The sequence below is a fragment of the Homarus americanus genome, unplaced genomic scaffold (genome assembly GCF_018991925.1).
Source record: "Homarus americanus isolate GMGI-L3 unplaced genomic scaffold, GMGI_Hamer_2.0 scaffold23578, whole genome shotgun sequence".
Classification (NCBI taxonomy): Eukaryota; Metazoa; Arthropoda; class Malacostraca; order Decapoda; family Nephropidae; genus Homarus; species Homarus americanus.
This window is the reverse complement of record NW_024733231.1, coordinates 549,047-568,862: the sequence shown is the minus strand read 5'-3', so window position 1 is coordinate 568,862 and position 19,816 is coordinate 549,047. Positions and strand designations below refer to the sequence as shown.

General features: G+C 38.9%; 1 protein-coding gene across 1 annotated transcript in view; it reads left to right on the top strand.

The window, feature by feature from the left end:
- LOC121869524 (ATP-binding cassette sub-family F member 3-like) overlaps positions 1 to 19,816 on the top strand; it is an 89,771-nt gene that overhangs the window by 69,291 nt on the left and 664 nt on the right. The window contains exons 12-14 of the mRNA XM_042370882.1: positions 7,243 to 7,331; positions 13,637 to 13,728; positions 14,457 to 14,677. Of these exons, the coding sequence (XP_042226816.1) occupies positions 7,243 to 7,331; positions 13,637 to 13,728; positions 14,457 to 14,677 (402 nt within the window). The remainder of the gene's footprint in view (positions 1 to 7,242; positions 7,332 to 13,636; positions 13,729 to 14,456; positions 14,678 to 19,816) is intronic.

Here is a 19,816-nt window from a genome sequence, read left to right as displayed (position 1 = left end):
CTTTAGCTTGTCTAATAATTCAACTTTCTTTGTCAAGGTCATGACTAACTTTTGTCTTTTAGGTTTCACTCCAATAACATCACTAGCACTGACACCCGGCAGTCTTTTAGGGGCCATTTTCACAAGGAAACACGAAAGTTCTGAGAGTACGTATGACGCTCGATGCTGTGTCACTGGTACTGGGTGAGCGTGAACAGAGGAAGATGAGATGCCACAGGCGCATGGGGTGACTCGTTGTGCTACGGGAAAAGGTTCGCAAGCTAGCCATCAGAGCCGACAGCTGCTTACCGTGAATCTTCGAAATTGCGAATCGCAAACCTGCGAATGGCAAGGGTCTACTGTACTTTACGATCACTGCTAAGACCCTTCATATCCAGCCCCTAGTCAGTGTGATGTACTGTACACTTATATCCCCATTAGCTGAAACAATTGGTGCAGAGCACTTCCAGGCATGAGAGTTTTCCGGCTAACCAGGGCCGGTATACACAAAACTTGTAAGTGCTAGCAAACAGTTGTTAAGGCTAACATTTTCCTGTTAAGCACTAATATTACATGCACAAAGCCTTAATAGTTAGAAGACCTGGGGAGCACTTTTAAGTCTCGTAATAGACGTCTGTTAGTTGATACCAAGGCGAACCAACAACATCTTCAGCGGCGGCAATGCATTTATCGGGAAAGGAGATATGTATTTTATGAATATATTGTGTATACAGTAAAACCTCGATTAACCAACCCTCGATTAACAGACTTTCGGATTAACCGTCAATCCAGGACAGTTCTTGCCGCAACCCTAGAGTAGACAGAAGTGTCCACACTAGCTGATGACAGTTGCTTATAAAAAAGAAAGTTAAGAACGTTACGCTGTTATGTTATTAATTCTCATATTCATGTAAGAAAAGTCATGGAAAAAAGTAATTCTCGTATTGACGTACGACTTTCTTTTCCAAATATAGGTTATTGGCCATCAACTGAACCAAAAATGAGTTCTGGACCAAGTACTAAAAATACCCAAATTTACCATTTTCACAATGAATGGGGAGAAGACTATTTTTTTACCATGAATAATTTGAAGTGTCTGTGCTTGATCTGCCATGCGTCTCTGTTTCTAGCTAAGAAAGAAAATCCTGAAAGGCATTTCAAAAGTTTTCACAAGAAGTATGATAACGATTTCCCACCCAAAATTGAGCTATGAAAGAGGAAAGTTCATGAACTGAAATCTCAGCTTACTGCACAACAAACTCTTTTTACAGAAGCGAGCTCAAAATCAAGGGTAGCAACCATTGCATCATTCAGGGTGAGTCGAGTACAGTAAACCCTAACTTTACGCGGTTAATTGAACCCACGGTGGCCCGCGTAAAGTGAGAAACGCGTAAAGTGAACAACATAACATATGGGATTAATTGAAATAGAGACCGGGCCGACCCCCAAACTCCACTTTTTCCCGACACAATATGTACGTTTTACTAAAAATAACATCTTAACTTTATGATGGTATTCACCCACACATAATATAGAAGGGAACAATCAATAAGAGAATAATAAACTGAAGGTTAGGTTAGAAAAAACAAGGTTGGGGTTAACACTTACGTTAGTAGAAGAGATGGGTCGGCATAGGGGAATGGAGGCTGGTTCCGAGGCAGAGGGCAGGCTACTGGCCCTCAGGTGAGTCTTCATCGGTGTCATCCACACTTACTAGTGCCTCCCTGACAAATCCCTCAAAGTCATCATCACTGTCTCTGCCTCTGTCACTATCACTGGCTTGGGCTGGCTGTGGTGGGTTGCGGGCGAAGAACTCGGTTATGCTTTGCTGACGGCTGGTGTTTATGTTGTCGTGATAAACCTTGATGTAGGGCTCCATAGTCTGCAACAGCTGGGTAGTGAAGATTTCATACCTGTTTGCGTCAGGGTCGTCGGAAAGGAGGAGCTTGACTTTCTTGATACACTCGATGGCACCCCTTACATTACTATGGGATAAGCGGCGTACTTCTTGGGATGACGCACCACCTGCCTCTTCACTGACGTCATCTTCATCTACCATCTTGTCGGTAGTCACATCAGGATCCCTTATCACCTCCAGGATGTCGTCGTTGGTGGTCTCGGAGAAGCCTGCAGCTGTAACACTCTGCGCAGCTTCTCTGGCAAGGTCCACTGCTACTGCAACAGTCTGAACCTCACCAGTCACAGATTTACTCTGCCTAACACCCGGAATGCCTTGCAACACATGTCTCCATGCGTGACGAACAGTTGCTACAGACAGCTGATCCCATGCCTCCACCAAGAATACCACAGCTTTCTTGACGTTGAATGTTCTCCAGAATTGTTTGAAAAGTACTTCTTGCTCTGCCAACTGTTGATCCTCGTCGTCTTCTCTCTTGCTATCGGTATTGGTGTCACTCAGGTTACGCAACTCTTCCTTGGTGTTGGTGTAGTCATTCAGGAGGTTGAATTTTTTCGCAGAGAATGCAGCTTTTACATTACAGATCAATTCTTGGTCCATGGGCTGTATTATAGACGTAGTGTTGGGAGGAAGGAAGACCACTTTTACGTTGGGGTGACGATCTAACAGTAGGGGCGAGTGTCCTGGTGCGTTGTCAAGCAGCAACAAAATCTTGAATGGCACATTCTGTTGCTCACAGAATTTCTTCACATCGGGAACGAAACAGTCATCAAACCAGGAGAGGGACAGTGTAGAGAACATCCACGCCTTACGTGCGGTCAGCCAGTAGACATTTAGCATGGTCATGTCCATGTTCTTGTAGGCGTGCGGCTTGCGTGCTGTGTGGATCACCGATAACTTGAGGTTACAGGTACCGGAGGCATTGGTGGTAAACAGGACGGTGATGCGCTCCTTCTGCAACTTCCGGCCCCGACACTTGCTGGCATTCTTCACAACGAAGGTCTTGGAAGGTAGCTTTTTCCAAAAAAGACCAGATTCGTCTATGTTAAACACCTGGTCGTCGGTGTACTGTCCTTCCTCCATAATCTCACGTAAAAACGGAGGAAATTCTCTAGCCGCAAGACGGTCAGCACTAGCTTCTTCACCCAGAGGAAGCATTAAAGGGTTTGGGCTCTGTAATTCCCATCTTTCGTGACACTGCAGCATACAGTTCACGTGCGTACTCCTTAACTGAGCGCGTGTCCACCGCCATGTTCCGTCGCGCCTGACGCACCAAGTAGCTCACAAGTAATTTTTCCGTCTTGAGAAGCACCTGGTTGTGGAACTACTTGATCATAGAAGCACCTGTAGACTTTGTGATGTTCATGTGCTCCTTTATCTTGGCTGCATCCTTCTTAATTGTCCTGATAGTTGATTCGTTAACACCATGCTGGCACGCGAGATCAACCTGCCTTGTTCCTTTCTCCAACTCTTGTATGATCGTATATTTTATTTCGTAGCTTAAGGAACGTCGTGTCTTCTTTGGCTTAGGGCGGCTGGGTCCAGGTAATGCAAGGTTTCTTTGTGGTGGTGGTGGTCCGGTGGAAGCCATTCTTATGGAACAATGGATACCGATATGCATGGTGTAGCCGGGAGGGGTGTAACTGACGCGGTAGGTCAAGGGGCTTGAACGCTCCCGCGGCGGGGCACGTCATAGTACTACATTAAACCAATCACAGCTAGCAGGGAGGGAGGTAAGGATGCTTTGCCCAATCACAGTCCGCTACGTCATATGACGTCACCGATAACGCAACAAAGACATACACTGCGCAACCTACTCACGCCGCTTACACAACATGGTGGATGGTGGGAGGTTTGGATCCAAAAATGGCACGGCGCGAGAGGACCACCAGCCGCTCTCCGCGTAAAGGGGTACACGCACCGCGGAAAGTGAGCATTCCGTGTTCGGCAGGGTACCGCGTAAACGTGGAAATGCGTAAAGTGGGACCGCGTAAAGCGAGGGTTGACTGTACAGGTAGTTCTGCTATAACGCGATAATTGTGTTCTTGTAAAATATCGTGTTATAGAAAATCGCGTAATAGAAATAACAGGGCTTATGGAGAAAATAGGGTTAGGTGCAGATTACTCGAAATCGAAAAAATTTAGTAGTTAGCCTAACACAAAGGATAGCACAGTCTAAATAAATGTTACATTCATATCTAATTATGAAATCATACAGTAAATGTAACACTTTACTTGATGGGGGAGAAGGGTGATTTTGAGGTTGATAAAATCGAGCTTCTCTTCAAGTGTTATATCCTTTCTTTTACGATCATCACCGGGAATTCTATCACCAGAACGCTTCTTGTTGATATTCTTCTTTACTATATTCACAGTTAATACAGTGGGGTATGCTATAACGAACGGATCCTACTACGAATATTCCTATAACGAATGGTTTTACCTATAAAATTGAGAATGCTATAACGAACGAAACTCCTACAACGAACATTATTTAAATTTTTTTTTTCTAATTTATTGTTTTTTTATTACAAATATTAATGATATTCTTTATTTCAGGGGTTTAGATGCATATTTATGCACTTTTTTACAATTTTTACAATTTTATATTATATTTTTCAGTGTTAAGTGGTTGTATTTGGGGGCCCGGAACGGATTAATCCTATAACGAATGAATGCTATAACGAACAAGGTTCTAGAACCAATTAGATTCGTTATAGCATACCCCACTGTACCACAAAATTGGAGAAATAGTAAGCAAAAATCGCGTTATAGCAAACAAGCGTTCGCGTTATACAAGTATAGCACAGGTACAGGTATAGCACCGGAAAAACGCTGCAGCCTCCCCTCCAGCACTAGATGTACCCCTCCACACGTGCAACATCTGGGTCCTGTATCAGCCTATTTAGCCACCTCAGAACCTACCAACGAAGGTGACATCCCTAATACAGTGGTCCCTCGGTTAACGAACTCAATTCGTTCCAGAAGGTCGTTTGTTAACTGAAAACCATTGTTTCAATGGGATATTGGGTAATTGGTTCCAGCTCACAGAAAAGTATATACAAAGTAAATCCAAAAACGCCTAAGTCAGAAACACTCCTATAGTCAACCCTCGCTTTACGCGATCCCACATTCCACGTTTCCACGTTTTCGCGTTACCCTGCCAAAACAGGAATGCCCCTTTACGCGGAGAGTGGCTGGCGAGCCGCGCCATTTTTGGATCCAAACCTCCTGCCATCCGCCATGTTGTGTAAGCGGCGCGAGCATGGTGCGCACAAGGTCGCCAGTCATCAAAACATTACCGAGTTCTTCACCCACCACCCACCACAGCCGGCCCAAGTCAGTGATAGTGATAATTATATTGAGGATATGGACTTATATGGACTTTGAGGGGTTTGACAAAGAGGCCCTGCAAGCCTCTGTGGTGGATAGTGATACAATTGATACAAGTGATACAGGTGAGGGCCAATAATCTGCCCTCTGCCTCGGAACCAACCCCCATCCCGTGTGCCCAGCCATCTTTTCTACTAATGTAAGTGTTGAAAAACCTAATATTATTGATATTTCTCTTAATTATTAATTGTGTGTGCATACCATCATAAAGTTAAGATAATATTTTTACTACAACATAGTTATTGTGTGTCAAAAAGTGGAGTTTGGGGGTCGGCCCGGTCTCTATTTCAATTAATCCCATATGTTATTTGTTCACTTCACGTTTGTCACTTTCCAGCGGTACCCTGTGGGTTGAATTAACGCATATATATATATATATATATATATATATATATATATATATATATATATATATATATATATATATATATATATATATATATATATATATATATATATATATATATATATATATATATATATATATATATATATATATATATATATATATATATATATATATATATATATATATATATATATATATATATATATATATATATATATATATGTATATATATATATATATATATATATATATATATATATATATATATATATATATATATATATATATATATATATATATATATATATAATGTGATACAGGTGATTAATATTATCTCTTGTGCAAAATATATGACATTTATATTCAAATTATTCGTTGTCTTGCAAGGATTCCAGCAATGCAAATTATATTCTCCTAACCTTAGTCTGAGATATTATATAAGATGAAAACTTAAAGACTACTGAAAACATGATCTTCGTTGCATTTTTTCTTTATCTCATTTGTGTCCTCAAATCTCGAACCCTTCAGCGGCATCTTAATTTTAGAAAACAGCCAAAAGTCGCAGGGAACCATGTCAGGAGAGGGAGCCTGCTGGCCCTGTGTGATCCTGTGTTTGGCTAAAAAATCCTGGACAAGATGGGATGAGTGGGCTGGCTGGAGCATTGTCGTGGTGGAGACGAGAGTTGTGGGAGGCGGAGGACTGGCAGCTCCACCACGACAATGTTGGTGATCCCAAAAACTGACTTTACAAAATGTTTCCAGCAATGGAAGGACCGCTGGGCTAAGTTTGTTGAGTCCCAAGGGCCTACTTTGAAGGGGATTAAAGTTTGAACTCAGTAAGTAAGCTTGTTTTTTTCACCTGCTAAAGGTCGGATACTTTTCGATCAGACCTCGTACATAGTACTGTACTGTATTGTATATGAAGCGTACAGGTATTATTAAGCACAGATTATTGCAGTAATAAATATTTACTAATTAATGAAAAACAAATGAAGTACAGTGGTCCCTCGGTTAACGAACACAATTCGTTCCACAGAGTCTTCCCATCCACACACCAACCATGTGTGGATGCGGCTAAACATGCTGCAATATTCATAACACTGGGAACCCTTGTCCCCAGGCCCTGAGAAGAAAGTTTTGGAGTTATTTGTCGCAATTTTCTCAAATTATCCGGTATTTGTGCATTACTTCATAATCGATATTTCTGCATTATTTCATAATCAATATTTGCTACCAGACCCAGAAATACAAATTTGGGCAGATTTTCCAGATTTTATTTATTTATTTATTTTTTTCAGAAAATGCTCTCGATTCTCTACCTCAGAATTTGTTCCCAAACCCCGAATTTAGAGAATTTTCCCCTAAAAATCCAAGCAGATTTCAATTTCAGCTATTGGAGAGTTATATATTATAAACTATGTGCTAGCAACCTAATTACAGGCTCACCAATGAAATTGGATTTAAGGATCAGTCCTTAATTATTCTTGTGTGCCCCTTAAAACTTTACTTACTGCTACTCCTCCTAATCCTCCAAGTTGTTGGAAATAGATTTTAGTTTCTGATTTTCATTTTCATAAGTAATTTCATGCTGTTTTTGTTTTAGGTTGGTGAAAATGGTACAGGAAAAACAACGTTACTGAAGATTTTGTTAGGTGAACTTGAACCCACTAGTGGCCAAAGAGTTGCCAACAGGTAAGATTTTACATCATTTTTGCTATTTAATCTTAGCTGGCTTGGATTTCTACACACAGTATCTTATTAAAACATTTCTATGGTGTTATTTTCAGAAGAAAAAGAAAAGCCAGTGTCTTTTCTTCGTATAGATAGACTCGTCCACCATTGAAATGTGCAATTAAAGTGTGTGGATAGAAGGGAATAGGAATGAAAAACAAGAAGAGGGAATGATGGGATGAGAGGTTGATAATATATAGGATTAGGTAATGAGATAAGAAAGGCACATGAGTGCCAGTAGCAAGTAAGAAGCGATAAAATAAAAAAGTAAAAAATGTATCAGAAAAGCAGGTTAAAGATGGGGGAGAAAGGTTGTCACAGGAGAACATGAAGTTCTCCTGGAGGAAACTGAATGGGTTAAGAAAAAAGAAGAGAGAAATTGGAAGTGGCAGTTGATGACAGTTGATGAAAGACAGGATATATTGCTGAAAAAAGAGGAATTAAAAAGGAGATGGGGAAAATATTTTGAGCAACATTTGAATATAACATAAAAAAGAGTAGGAGTTATTGTGTATAGGCGATACCCTGAGTGCATGAGGAATTCTTGTAGTTGTAATAAGGCAGAGGGATATTGTTCATATTGTCTTGAATTCATACTACAACTGACTTTAAAGTCTCTCATTCTGCATTTGCATACACACACAAGTGCCAAAAATCTTTCTTACTCGGCTTGTCTTGTTGGCATTGTGCACTTGACCTAACATGATTCCAGATGTGTTTATTATTTCACCAAATTTTATTTAAAAGTCTCAACATTATGTTACAGTCAGCATTGTCAATCCACCCTCTCTGTGTGGTTTGAACCCTGGGAGTGTCAACTCTTGAATCAAAAGCATTTATGAGCACGGGAGAGAGGGAGGCCGGAGATGACTGGGGCCAGTGTGTGAGTGGGTGATGGGGTAATACAGGTTGACAATCCCTTATCCGAAATCCATGGGGCCAGATGCATTTCGGATTTCAGCATACAGTAGTTAGGTTAGGTTTTGTTTTTTTGTTTTTTATATATATATACTGTACAGGTATCAGCCCATCCGGCCGCAGGTCACTGACCCACATTGGGGCCTGGGGGCTAAAATATAATAATAATTATAATAATAGTAATAATAATAATAAATTCATAGATCTAGGTTGTTTCTCGCTTTTTATCTTTTTTCATTCTTGTATTTGTTTGTTATTATTGTTATTATTATTATTATTATTATTATTTTATTATTACAGTATTATTGTTATTATTATTATTAATTTTATTTTTATTATTATTTTATTATTATTATTATTATTATTATTATTATTATTATTATTATTATTTTATTATTATTATTATTAATATTATTATTATTATTATTAATATTGTTATCATTATTATTTTTTTGTTTTGTATTTTTTATTATAAATTTTATTTACTATAAATAATTGTTATTACATTTTCGGCCCGAAGGCCCCGATGTGGGTCAGTGACCTGTGCGTGTCTTTTTGGTTAAATGTAACGTCTCCACCACTAGTGTGGGGGGGGGGATGCAACTTTTAGCTTCAGACATGAAAAATATTTACCATTTACTGCCAGTAAACAATGGAAACGTAAAATATGTACCAATTAGTAATGAAAAGTTGTGCAGTTCCTTCAGCAAATGAAGCTCACCAACTTACAATAGGCTAAATTACCTTACAACATGCTTTCAGTAGTCTATGTTAAAGTTCTTAGCACAGGCTAACTTATCATATCATATACGGTATCACAGTTCTCATTGATCTACAAAAAATACCGGTAATAAAAACCTTTTTGATATTTCACACTTAATATAATACCCGGTAATCTACTTCAACCTCCTATTGTTTACAACGACGCATGACGCACCACCAGCTGTTGAGTATCAGCTAGACGGTACACGTGTTTTTCAAATCGTTTTCAGTTAAAAACTGTTACACCACATGTATATTTTACTTTAACTGTGCCTGAATGAATATATTCTCGGAAATAAATAGTAGTTTTGCTGAAACGTGATGTATTTTAATGTAAAATAGGATAAAATACATGACAAAAACAAAAGATTTTACCTAACCTTCCGATGTTCAAGAGAAGTTACTCGTTTTTTTTTAATAGTTTTTGGTTAAAATACTGTTATATTACAATGGTATTCTATTCATACTGTGCTTGATATAATGCATTCACGGAAATGTAATATTTTTGCTCAAATGACGTACGTATTACAGTGGAAAGTGGGATAAAATCGTGACGAAAACTTTCGCTTTCTTTCGTTCAAAAGATGTTACCATAATCGCTTTTCGATTGGTTTTCAGTTAAAAAACTGTTGTATTACAATAATATTCTATCCTAATTGACTTGAATAAATACTACGATACCATATTTCTGAATATTTTCATTAAAATCCATCAAAATCATTTTCCTTGTCATTGTCTGCAGCACCAAACAGCTTCTCCCAGTCCTCTCCTTGAACAGGGCTAGAGGATACGTGTTTTTCGAATCGTTATCAGTTAAAAAACTGTTACATCACACGTATATTTTACCTAAACTGCACCTGAATGAATATATTCTTGGAAATAAATAGTTTTGCTGAAATGTGATGTATTTCAATGTAAAATAGGATAAAATACATGACGAAAACAAAAGACTTTACCTAAGCTTCCGATGTTCTTGAGATGTTATTCGTTTTTTACTAGTTTTCGGTTAAAATACGGTTGTATTACAATGATATTCTATTCATACTGTGCTTGATATAATACATTCACGGAAATGTAATATTTTTGCTGAAATTACGTATGTATTACAGTGGAAAGTGGGATAAAATCGTGACGAAAACAATGACTGAAATATAATGCAATATTAACCCCTAAATCGGTTAATTCGGATAATCGGCTAAAACGGACACCCTTCCCCCCTATTAGTCCGAATTAACGAGGGTCGACTGTATATACAGTCATGCGCCGGTTAACGCCCGACCGAACAACGTCCGATCGCATATACATCTGTGCCCCAAAAAAAAAAAAACACGTGACGCCTGCTGGACCACATCTCCACGACCCCGACGGAGACACGATGATCCTCCCCATACTGGTCAGATATTATGTGTTAAAGGAATATGCTTCCTTACTTAGGCTTTTCTAAGCATTTGCCTACAGGTGAAATGTTAACCTACATCTATTAAGGATAAAATCTTTCACCGACAAATTGACAATAACACATTTGCAGTAATCAGACATATCTAGTTGCCTCAACAATTGCAAGTTGCAATTGGAGTTGCAATTTTTTTTTTAATTCAGAAACATTAATTAAAACATATATGAACAGTAAATATGTGTTGCTTTCATATTCTTTTGTAGAGTAATGACGATATGTTTTCACATGTGCACACTTACATACGCGATCTCACTTTTTTCTTTACCATTAATGGTTAGTTACTTCTATTGTTCCATTTACTAACATTAAATAACATTACTTAAAACAACTACAGTCAACCCTCGCTTTACGCGGTCCCACATTCCGCGTTTCCACGTTTACGCGGTACCCTGCTGAAACCGGAATGCTCACATTCCGCGGTGTGTGTACCCCTTTACGCGGAGAGCGGCGCGAGCAGGGTGCGCACAAGGTCGCCCAGTCATCAAAACATTACCGAGTTCTTCACCCGCCACCCACCACAGCCGGCCCAAGTCAGTGATAGTGATAATTATAGAGATGGTATGGACTTATATGGACTTTGAGGGGTTTGACAAAGAGGCCCTGCAAGCCTCTGTGGTGGATAGTGATACAATTGATACAAGTGATACAGGTGAGGGCCAATAATCTGCCCTCTGCCTCGGAACCAACCCCCCATCCCCGTGTGCCCAGCCATCTTTTCTACTAATGTAAGTGTTAAAAAACCTAATATTATTGATATTTCTCTTAATTATTAATTGTGTGTGCATACCATCATAAAATTAAGAAGTTATTTTTACTACAACGTAGGTATTGTGTCTGAAAAAGTGGAGTTTGGGGGTCGGCCCGGTCTCTATTTCAATTAATCCCATATGTTATGTTGTTCACTTTACGCGTTTCTCACTTTGCGCGGGCCGCCGTGGGTTGAATTAACCGCGTAAAGTGAGGGTTCACTGTATATTAATTTTTTTACATTGATTTTACTACAGCTACAACCAGGGTCTTATTTTCTTCAGTTTTATATGTAGAACCAGTCAGTCACTGGTTTTGTAAACATTGACAAAAACAAAGCCGTCTCGTCTCCTCGTGTTTTAATATTCTACGTATTATTAATGAATTGTATTGTTCATTTTGCACACATAAACATTAATTCAATCAAAAAGACATTGTCATAAACAATAATGAATCTTTTGTAAATAAGAGAAATGGCGCTGTTTACACGATTGTGCACGTCTGAACGTTGGCGGGCTGCTCAAACCCGTCGAAATTCGAGTTTCCGCCGTCGAAATTTGAAATTGTGTAGTGTTTTTTTGTGTTAAAATAAAAAACATTGAATTAAAAACTCGCAAAATTTGAGAACCTACTGTACATACAAAATATGTATTTCTCCCATATGTACACCTGGCTATGCCTAGCAACGGGAGCAGGTAAAGGGAGTTGTGACCGCTAGTTGTGTGTCGTCTGTAGTTGTAACTCTCCTCGCTCCGTGCCATATTTCACTGGATTTACTGCTATTAGTGATTAATCATGGCATTGTAGCTAGGTTAGACTTGTCACTGTAACCACCAGGCTACTGGGCCAAGCTGTCAGGTGTTATAGTTGTTTTTCAACTCATATTTTTGGGTAGATATATGTAACTTTCTTCATTTATTTTTACTCAGTTATATGCACACACCATCCTTTAATGCATTTTGTGAAAAAGTAAAAGAAATAATTGTCCTAAGGGCAAACATATAAAGGGAATACAGTGTACATTTCTTTGTACACAAGTTAGTTGGCTCAGTGAGGAAGAGGAAGAGGGCGCAGATTGTAGTTGGGGGGGGGGTGGGGGAGTGCTGCTAGGGAGATGGCAGAAGTAGAGTCCCAGCTAGTGTCTGTTACTATGGCTGACCAGGGAGTGTATGCAAATGGCAACTGTGTTAAACTTTCATTTGTTTTTTATTTAATGGTTTGGCAATACAATATTTTTTCTTGTACAATATTGTATCATGAATGACAGTCATTGTAGAATGAGTGAGAGAGGCAAAGTGTCAGTAAGATGCAGTGGGAACTGGGTGGAAGGGAGGAAGGTGGGAAGTGGGTGGAAGGGAGGAAGGTGGGAAGTGGGTGGAAGGGAGGAAGGTGGGAAGTGGGTGGAAGGCAGTGGATGTCTTGCTGATCTGCTCTGGCTAAAGCAAATCCATCTCTCCATCACTGAAATTATGATTTAAGTGGTGATAATAAAGTAATGGTGGTGATCATGGAGCTGGTGGTGGAGGAAGAGATTGTGGTAAGTGGTGAGGAGATGATGCGTCTGTCGGTTTGTTTGGTAACACTAGCAGCAGCACTGTCAGACACGGTTGAACAGCTGATGTCTACCTACAAAATTGAATGCAAGTATAAATTAACAACATCGTATTCCTTCTACATTGTTACATAAATTTTAAATTATGGAGTGATAATTACAAACAAACAATGTACAATACTGTACAATATTGTATCATGAATGACAGTCATAGTAGAATGAGTGAGAGAGGCAGAGTGTTGGCGAGAAGCAGTGGGTGGGAGGTAGGGAGGAAGGTGAAAATTGTGATTTAAGTGGCGATAATAGGGGTAGTGGTGGTGATGGTGGTCATCATGGAGCTGGTGGTGAGAAAGCAATTGGCAAATGGGTAGTAAAAACTTGCTTTCGTTATACAGTTTTGGGAATTTCATTCAAAGGAATAACGTTCAACAGAGACTTACTGTGTGTGTGTGTGTGTGTTTGTGCATATATATACAGCTCCTCCCTGACTTACGACCTACTCGACTTACGACCACTCGCACTTACGACCTGCCTCAGTCCTACTAAAATTTTGTCGAATTACGTATTTTCGAGTCCCAACGTCAGTACACAGAGAAAAATTTTTTTTGTAATTCACTTTAAAATGGCTGGCAAGCTTAAAAGTGAGAGTTTTGTGATGCTGATAAGAAAAAGAGACCCATTTTAGATTTTCTATGTATTATTTAAGCATTTTCGACTTACGACCATTTTTACTTACGACCATTTCGACTTACGACCTGGATTTAGGTCCCTAACCCCGTCGTAAGTCGGGGAGGAGCTGTACTTATTTTTGTTATTTTCTTTTTTTAACAGGTCTCTCAGGATAGGCTACTTCACGCAACATCATGTGGACCAGTTAGATATGAGGGTCTGTTCAGTGGAACTATTGCAGAGCAAATATTCAGGTGGGTTCATAATTGATTTTGAATTATCATTATTATTGTTTTTCTAGTTGAAATTATTATTATTATTATTGAAATTATTATGGTTATTGTTGTTACTTTATTCTAATAATTATTACATAGAAATTTACTTAAATCTTACAAAATGATATTTAATAATACAGAGTATATCTATAAAGGTGTGATATACTGTAATTTAAATTTTGAGAGAAATTAACATTACGTAAAGTCTTCTTCATAATGCACTAAAATATGTTAACTGAAAAGTTTGGGACCAAGGGACTTCCATAAAATGGATAAATGTGTGAAGTGGATTTTATCATGAACATGTGCCCATGGAAAGCATGTAATAAACCAAAATACTTTACTTGTGATATTGGTAATTCTCTAACTCTTTCACTGTTATTAACCCTTTACTGGAAGGCATATTTAGGTGCGCTGTCCACCAATAGACTCTTGCCCTAGTACAGTATAGATGTGTATGCTGAATTATGTATGATTGTTATAGCCCCAATGATAGTCTTGTATGGATAATTGATGTGGACATTCAACAGTACAGTACTGTATATGCAGTTAAGCAGACAAGATTTGTTGCAATTTAGTAAGGGTATATATATTACTATATAGTAATTGTTAATTATAATTGATGAGCCTGAGATGCTTTGGTCATTGAATAAGTAAAAGGTATTACAAGATACAGATATTTAATAATTCTTATTGCTTTTTCCCAGGCAAAACTATTGAGGAATATCGGCGTCAGCTTGGTTCCTTTGGGGTTAGTGGAGATTTAGCCCTTCAGCAAGTGGCAAGTCTTTCAGGAGGACAGAAATCTCGTGTTGCATTTTCTCTTATGTGCATGGGTAACCCCAATTTCTTCATTCTTGATGAGCCTACCAATCACTTGGACATTGAAACAATTGAAGCTTTAGGAGAAGCAATTCAGAAGTTCAAGGTTAGTTCATTAATTAGTTTCCTTTGAATTTGTTATTATATATGTGTGAGCGTATTTTTAATGTCCTTTTGGGCAATTAGTAATTAAACATGTTACCAATATTCTAAAACCTTCATGACAATGTCTGCTTTGCCTTCATCACCACCACCAGTATATAATTCAGTGGCAGAAGCATTAATCTTGTGAGTGTTGCATTATCTGTTAAAGCAGCTACCCACCTACAGTAGTTACACATGCAGCTAATAAAGTTATTTCCTCTAAACACTCATTGGATAAAGGAAATGAGGAGTGTCTCTCCAAGAGATTCTCTGGACCTCTAAAGACCTAAGCCAAATAAACACAGGTTCTAAAGGTTTCAACCTTCATTTCTGTTCATTAGCACCTGGCAGGCAAGATATCCTCATTTAGGCTTGTCTGCCCTCAAAATCTACTATTCAAGGTTTTTTAAATAAATGGTGAGCACCTTTTGTCCCATGACAACCGTGACTGTATAGTTAGGATCTTTCCATGCCATAATTTATAAATTTGGTTCCTGATTTCTGTTCAGGTGAACTATTGTAACTCGTGGCAACTTTTCCTTTCCTGCCTTGGTCCCTACCTGTACCAATATGATTTTTTTTTGTCATGGAGAAGGTATCTGGCATTTCCAGTGATGCATCATACAAATAATAAACTAACTGCTATAGTGTTACCTTGACACTCAGAAAAAAAATATATTATGGAAATCAGAGAGTGAAGGTTAGGATGAAAATCTGGTAGATTCGCTGAGTGAATAAGGAAATGGTAGTTCTTGTGTGAGCTTCAGCAATAGTGATTCTGATGAACTAATCATTAGCATACGAGAAGTGTTTAGAGACCAGGAGGAAGGTACGTAGAAATGCTTCTCCAAATGTTGCATGTGTGCCGGGTAGGAGTACATCACCAACTAGTGAATGAGGTATTCATGGTGCAGGATACTAGAGTAGTGGTGATGCCTAGGACTGTGCAGGTGTATCCCGATAACTGATGCATATAGGAACCAGGAAAAGTCGTTGTCTAGTGAATCAACGAAATTATCGAAGCAATTAATCCCATAAGAACATAACAGATTCAGAAGGTTAGGGACTGGCCACCCTTCAGAAACTCCCATCTACCCTTGATATATCTTTGTTATGCACTGTCAAGCAAAAAAATAAAACAGGCATAATAAACCTTAAATAAACAATGTAAAGCATAAATTGAGACTTATTTACCTGTGTTCAGGATGGTAGAGATGGTCTAGGATGGCAAGTTCAAGTGTCTAACACTCATTGCTGGTCCATCACCTCTCTTATTATGCCTTATTATACCTTATCACATCACAGCAAGCTGCCCAGCACAAGAGGAACTATCACAGGGGCATTTAGGCATGAGTAACGCACTCAGTTGGAAATAACGAAAAAATACGAAGTCGGAGACACATAGTAAATTGTTAACAAGAGCAAAGATGTCAGGAATAAGTCAGGGTAGCGCGCAGAGCCCTCTTGTGGCAAGAATTCGTGCCATGTTACCACCCGCCAAATTCAAAGAAACTCTGTCACTCCGCTCTGGGGTATCAACAAAACTTGTGGGGTATTTCCTCTCTATGTAATCGTCGGTTATACGAAGCGGTAGTTAATGGGTCATAAATTTTTGGGGTACACTTGTAAAATCGGCGGGAAAAATTATGGAACAACACCACCGGGAATGAACCTTTTTTTTTTTCCCCCTTACCATGTTGCTCCATGCCCATAAACCTGTCCTATGAAGTCTCAGGCCCGAATTCAGAGCGCTGGTTTGAAACCATATGAAGATTTTTAAACCAAGGATCAAGCGAAGTTTGAAGATTGTTGGTATTCAGAATGTTGGCTTGAGTCAACACAAAGATTCAAACCTGGTTTGGGGTCAGATTTGTCAAATCCTTGCATTAATCCAGCCTGGTGGCAGGTTTAGCGGTCGATCCATCATTCAAGATAGCAAGTCAACATGAATTTTGACAAAGTGCACCTTTTGGTGATATCAAATTGGAAATTTTGCATAGAGAAGACTGGTGGTAGACAGGCAGAATCCTATAAATTTTTATGATGACACGCAATTCAGACAACGATATAGGTTCAGCAAGGGAGACTTCCTTGATATTTTCTGCGATATGGAGCATTTACTTTACAAACCTGTTGGCTATGGTTCACCTCTACCTTCCATTCATCAGCTGATGACTGTTTTGAGATTCTTTGCAACAAATAGTTTCCAGGTAAGAAATATTCTGGTTACTGAATGAGTTATGGTGATGAGTTGCAACACTTTCGTGTTTAGGGTCCATGAAGATCAAGCAAGTAAAACGCTGACGCTTCTTCAATCAAGCCTACAAGATATAGGTAGTATCTAGGCATACATTAAGTATATACACACATTTACACGTTCAAGACATGCCATCACATTGATAGGACATCAATAGGTTAATGTCATTGTTGTAAGTGCTTACTTATGTTAATATATACTAAAGTTTCAAACTACATATTTTAATGATGTCAAAGACACATCTTCTTAAAATAAAAATATGATAGTGCTACAAAAGTATCACAGACTTAAATTTTCAGCCATGCCGTGTAGTACCCTTCACAACCCAGTACCATTGCTCTCCGCAAAAATGAATGTTTCGTTGAAAGAGTCTTACGCACCACACACTCATTCATCTAGCGTGATAACAGTAGCAAAAGTTGTACATTGCTCAGAAGGTGCGTTCTTAACCATGAAATAGGCGAAGATTATTTCTGCCATGTTGCTTTTGATATTGGCAGTAATATTTGTGTTTTACATCAAGTTCCTGTTCTGTTATTACAAGGCAGTGTCATCCAAATTCAACATTGTTCATAACAAACTAACCCGTACGACACTAACGTATAGGTCCCCTGTAGTAGCTAATACCCCTACAGTAATAGAATCCCCAGCTTACTGTCTACATATCTGTTTATAATATGGTTAGGTTTGTCTAGGATGTGCTGTACTCTGTGAGTTATTTAGGCCTCACGGAGCTCGGCTGGTAGGTGACCGAGTGATGTAATGGGCCCCTGTCTCATCAACAGAACATATTATATAAATGGGTCAATACATCTGATATTATATTCAGATTCACCACTCTGTAACTTTCCACTGGCTATGAGGTGACATGTTCAATGCACGTGATAAGGTGTGCCCACGGGAAGCTGCGTCATACTATGCTGAGTAAAGGCATAAGTAGCCGGCTCCTGGCCACTTAAAGCGAGCAGTAGTTTGATATCCTTGACTAGAGGAAGACGTTGTTTGAGAGCCGCAGTGGATGGCTCCGTCTTCCCTCGAGGGGGAACGACGTACCCATACCGTTCTCCCTCGATGGGTCACTACTCATGAGTCGCTCACATCAACTTATATCGTAAGGACGTGACCTAACGTTTATAATACATAAACGCCGTCCCTTTCTCATTCACTCTTAAACAGTGGAACTTACGGTCGATCTACACTCAGGAATTATATATACAATCCTTTTATAATAAAACAAGGAACTACCGTTTGGGTTTCGTTACTTAAACCCAAATAATAAATATATGTGAACGGCCTGGTTAATTGCACAAGCAGCCGATTCATTACGCTTGCCAGCCATTTTAAAGGGAATAACAAAAAAAAATTTTGTCAGTACACAGCGCAATCACTTATGTCAGGACTCAAAAATACGCAATATGAAAAAATATTTTATACGACCATGGCCGTCATATGCCCTGGTTGTCGTAAGTCGAGAAGAGACTGTACTATTATGCTGTACATAATAATATAAAAATAATCAAGACATTTTTAAAAGTCTTTACCATAAGCTTGGAAATTCGATTCTAAAGAAAAATGGGACACAATAGAAACTAAATACAATGGGTAACTGAAACAAATATTGAGGGAAAAGGGAGATGACCGAAACAATATATAAAACTATAAATCATTTTGTATTGTACTCAATGATGGACATAGGTGGTGGAGCGAGTGTGTGGTGGGTAGTGGAGCGGAGGAGGAGTGCGGGAGAGGAGGAGGAGGATGGGGAGTCACTGAGGCCCGGCAGGGTGCTCCTTCTCCCAGTTTAAAACTTCCATTTTCATAGCAAAGCTAATGGTCTTACGTTGCTTCTTCATAACACTAGCATCAGTAGCACTTGATGGGTGCTTGGAAGCCATTTTGAATTGTTAGAGTACAGTATTAAGAGCAAAAACACTTAAACACACACGAACGCTGTGGAAGCCTAACAAAGACTGACGATGCCTGGGGACACTGTGACTTTCCGTGAATGAGAGGTAGCACGCCAAGAAGAGAGTGTGTAATGCGGCAAGACGATAGAGGATGATGCGCCATAAAAATTAGTCCACGACGACACTAAAAACGACGTTATATTGAGTCGTCGGGACGTTAACCGAATTTTAGATATCTAAAGAGTCGCGACTTTATAACGAAACAACATTATCGGGAGCAACATTAAACGAGGACTTACTGTATTGTATAAACATTTCGGTGACTGTGGTCCTAACCACCCCTTTATTTTACTTTTTTCTGTAACTCCAGTACTTGTGACATTATCTTTTTTCTTCATAACACCATCGTCTTCCTCGTGATTTACTCTTTATTTTCATGTTCATTTTATACTGACTGATGCAATGATGTGGGTACAGCAAAAAGAGGATTAAACGATAAACTCTCACTTTTCACATATACTGTCTTGCCAAAATGCCTTTTATTTATTATTTATTTTTGGGGGGTTTCATGTGATTTCCCAGCATTTTTAATTTTTTTTATAAAAAGGCATCACTTGAATAAATACCCCGTATATGACAATATCTTAGCCTTGAACAGTACTCAAAAAAATATCTTCTCCATGATTTCTGGTCAATCTGCCAGCTACAAACAGAGCGTGTGACGGGCTCATTAAATAAATTTCAGGCAATCCTTAGTGTTAATAAGCATATACTGTACACAGGTCACTAGTTACTGCCTTGGCCATAGAATGGGATTTGAGGATCATTCTTCCATTTACGACTGGTGATTGAGCAAATATTCTGAGTTCCTACTCTTCTTGGCTTAATGAACAGAAGCATCCAGACAGAGGAATGAGTGGACAATAAAAGAGGAGGA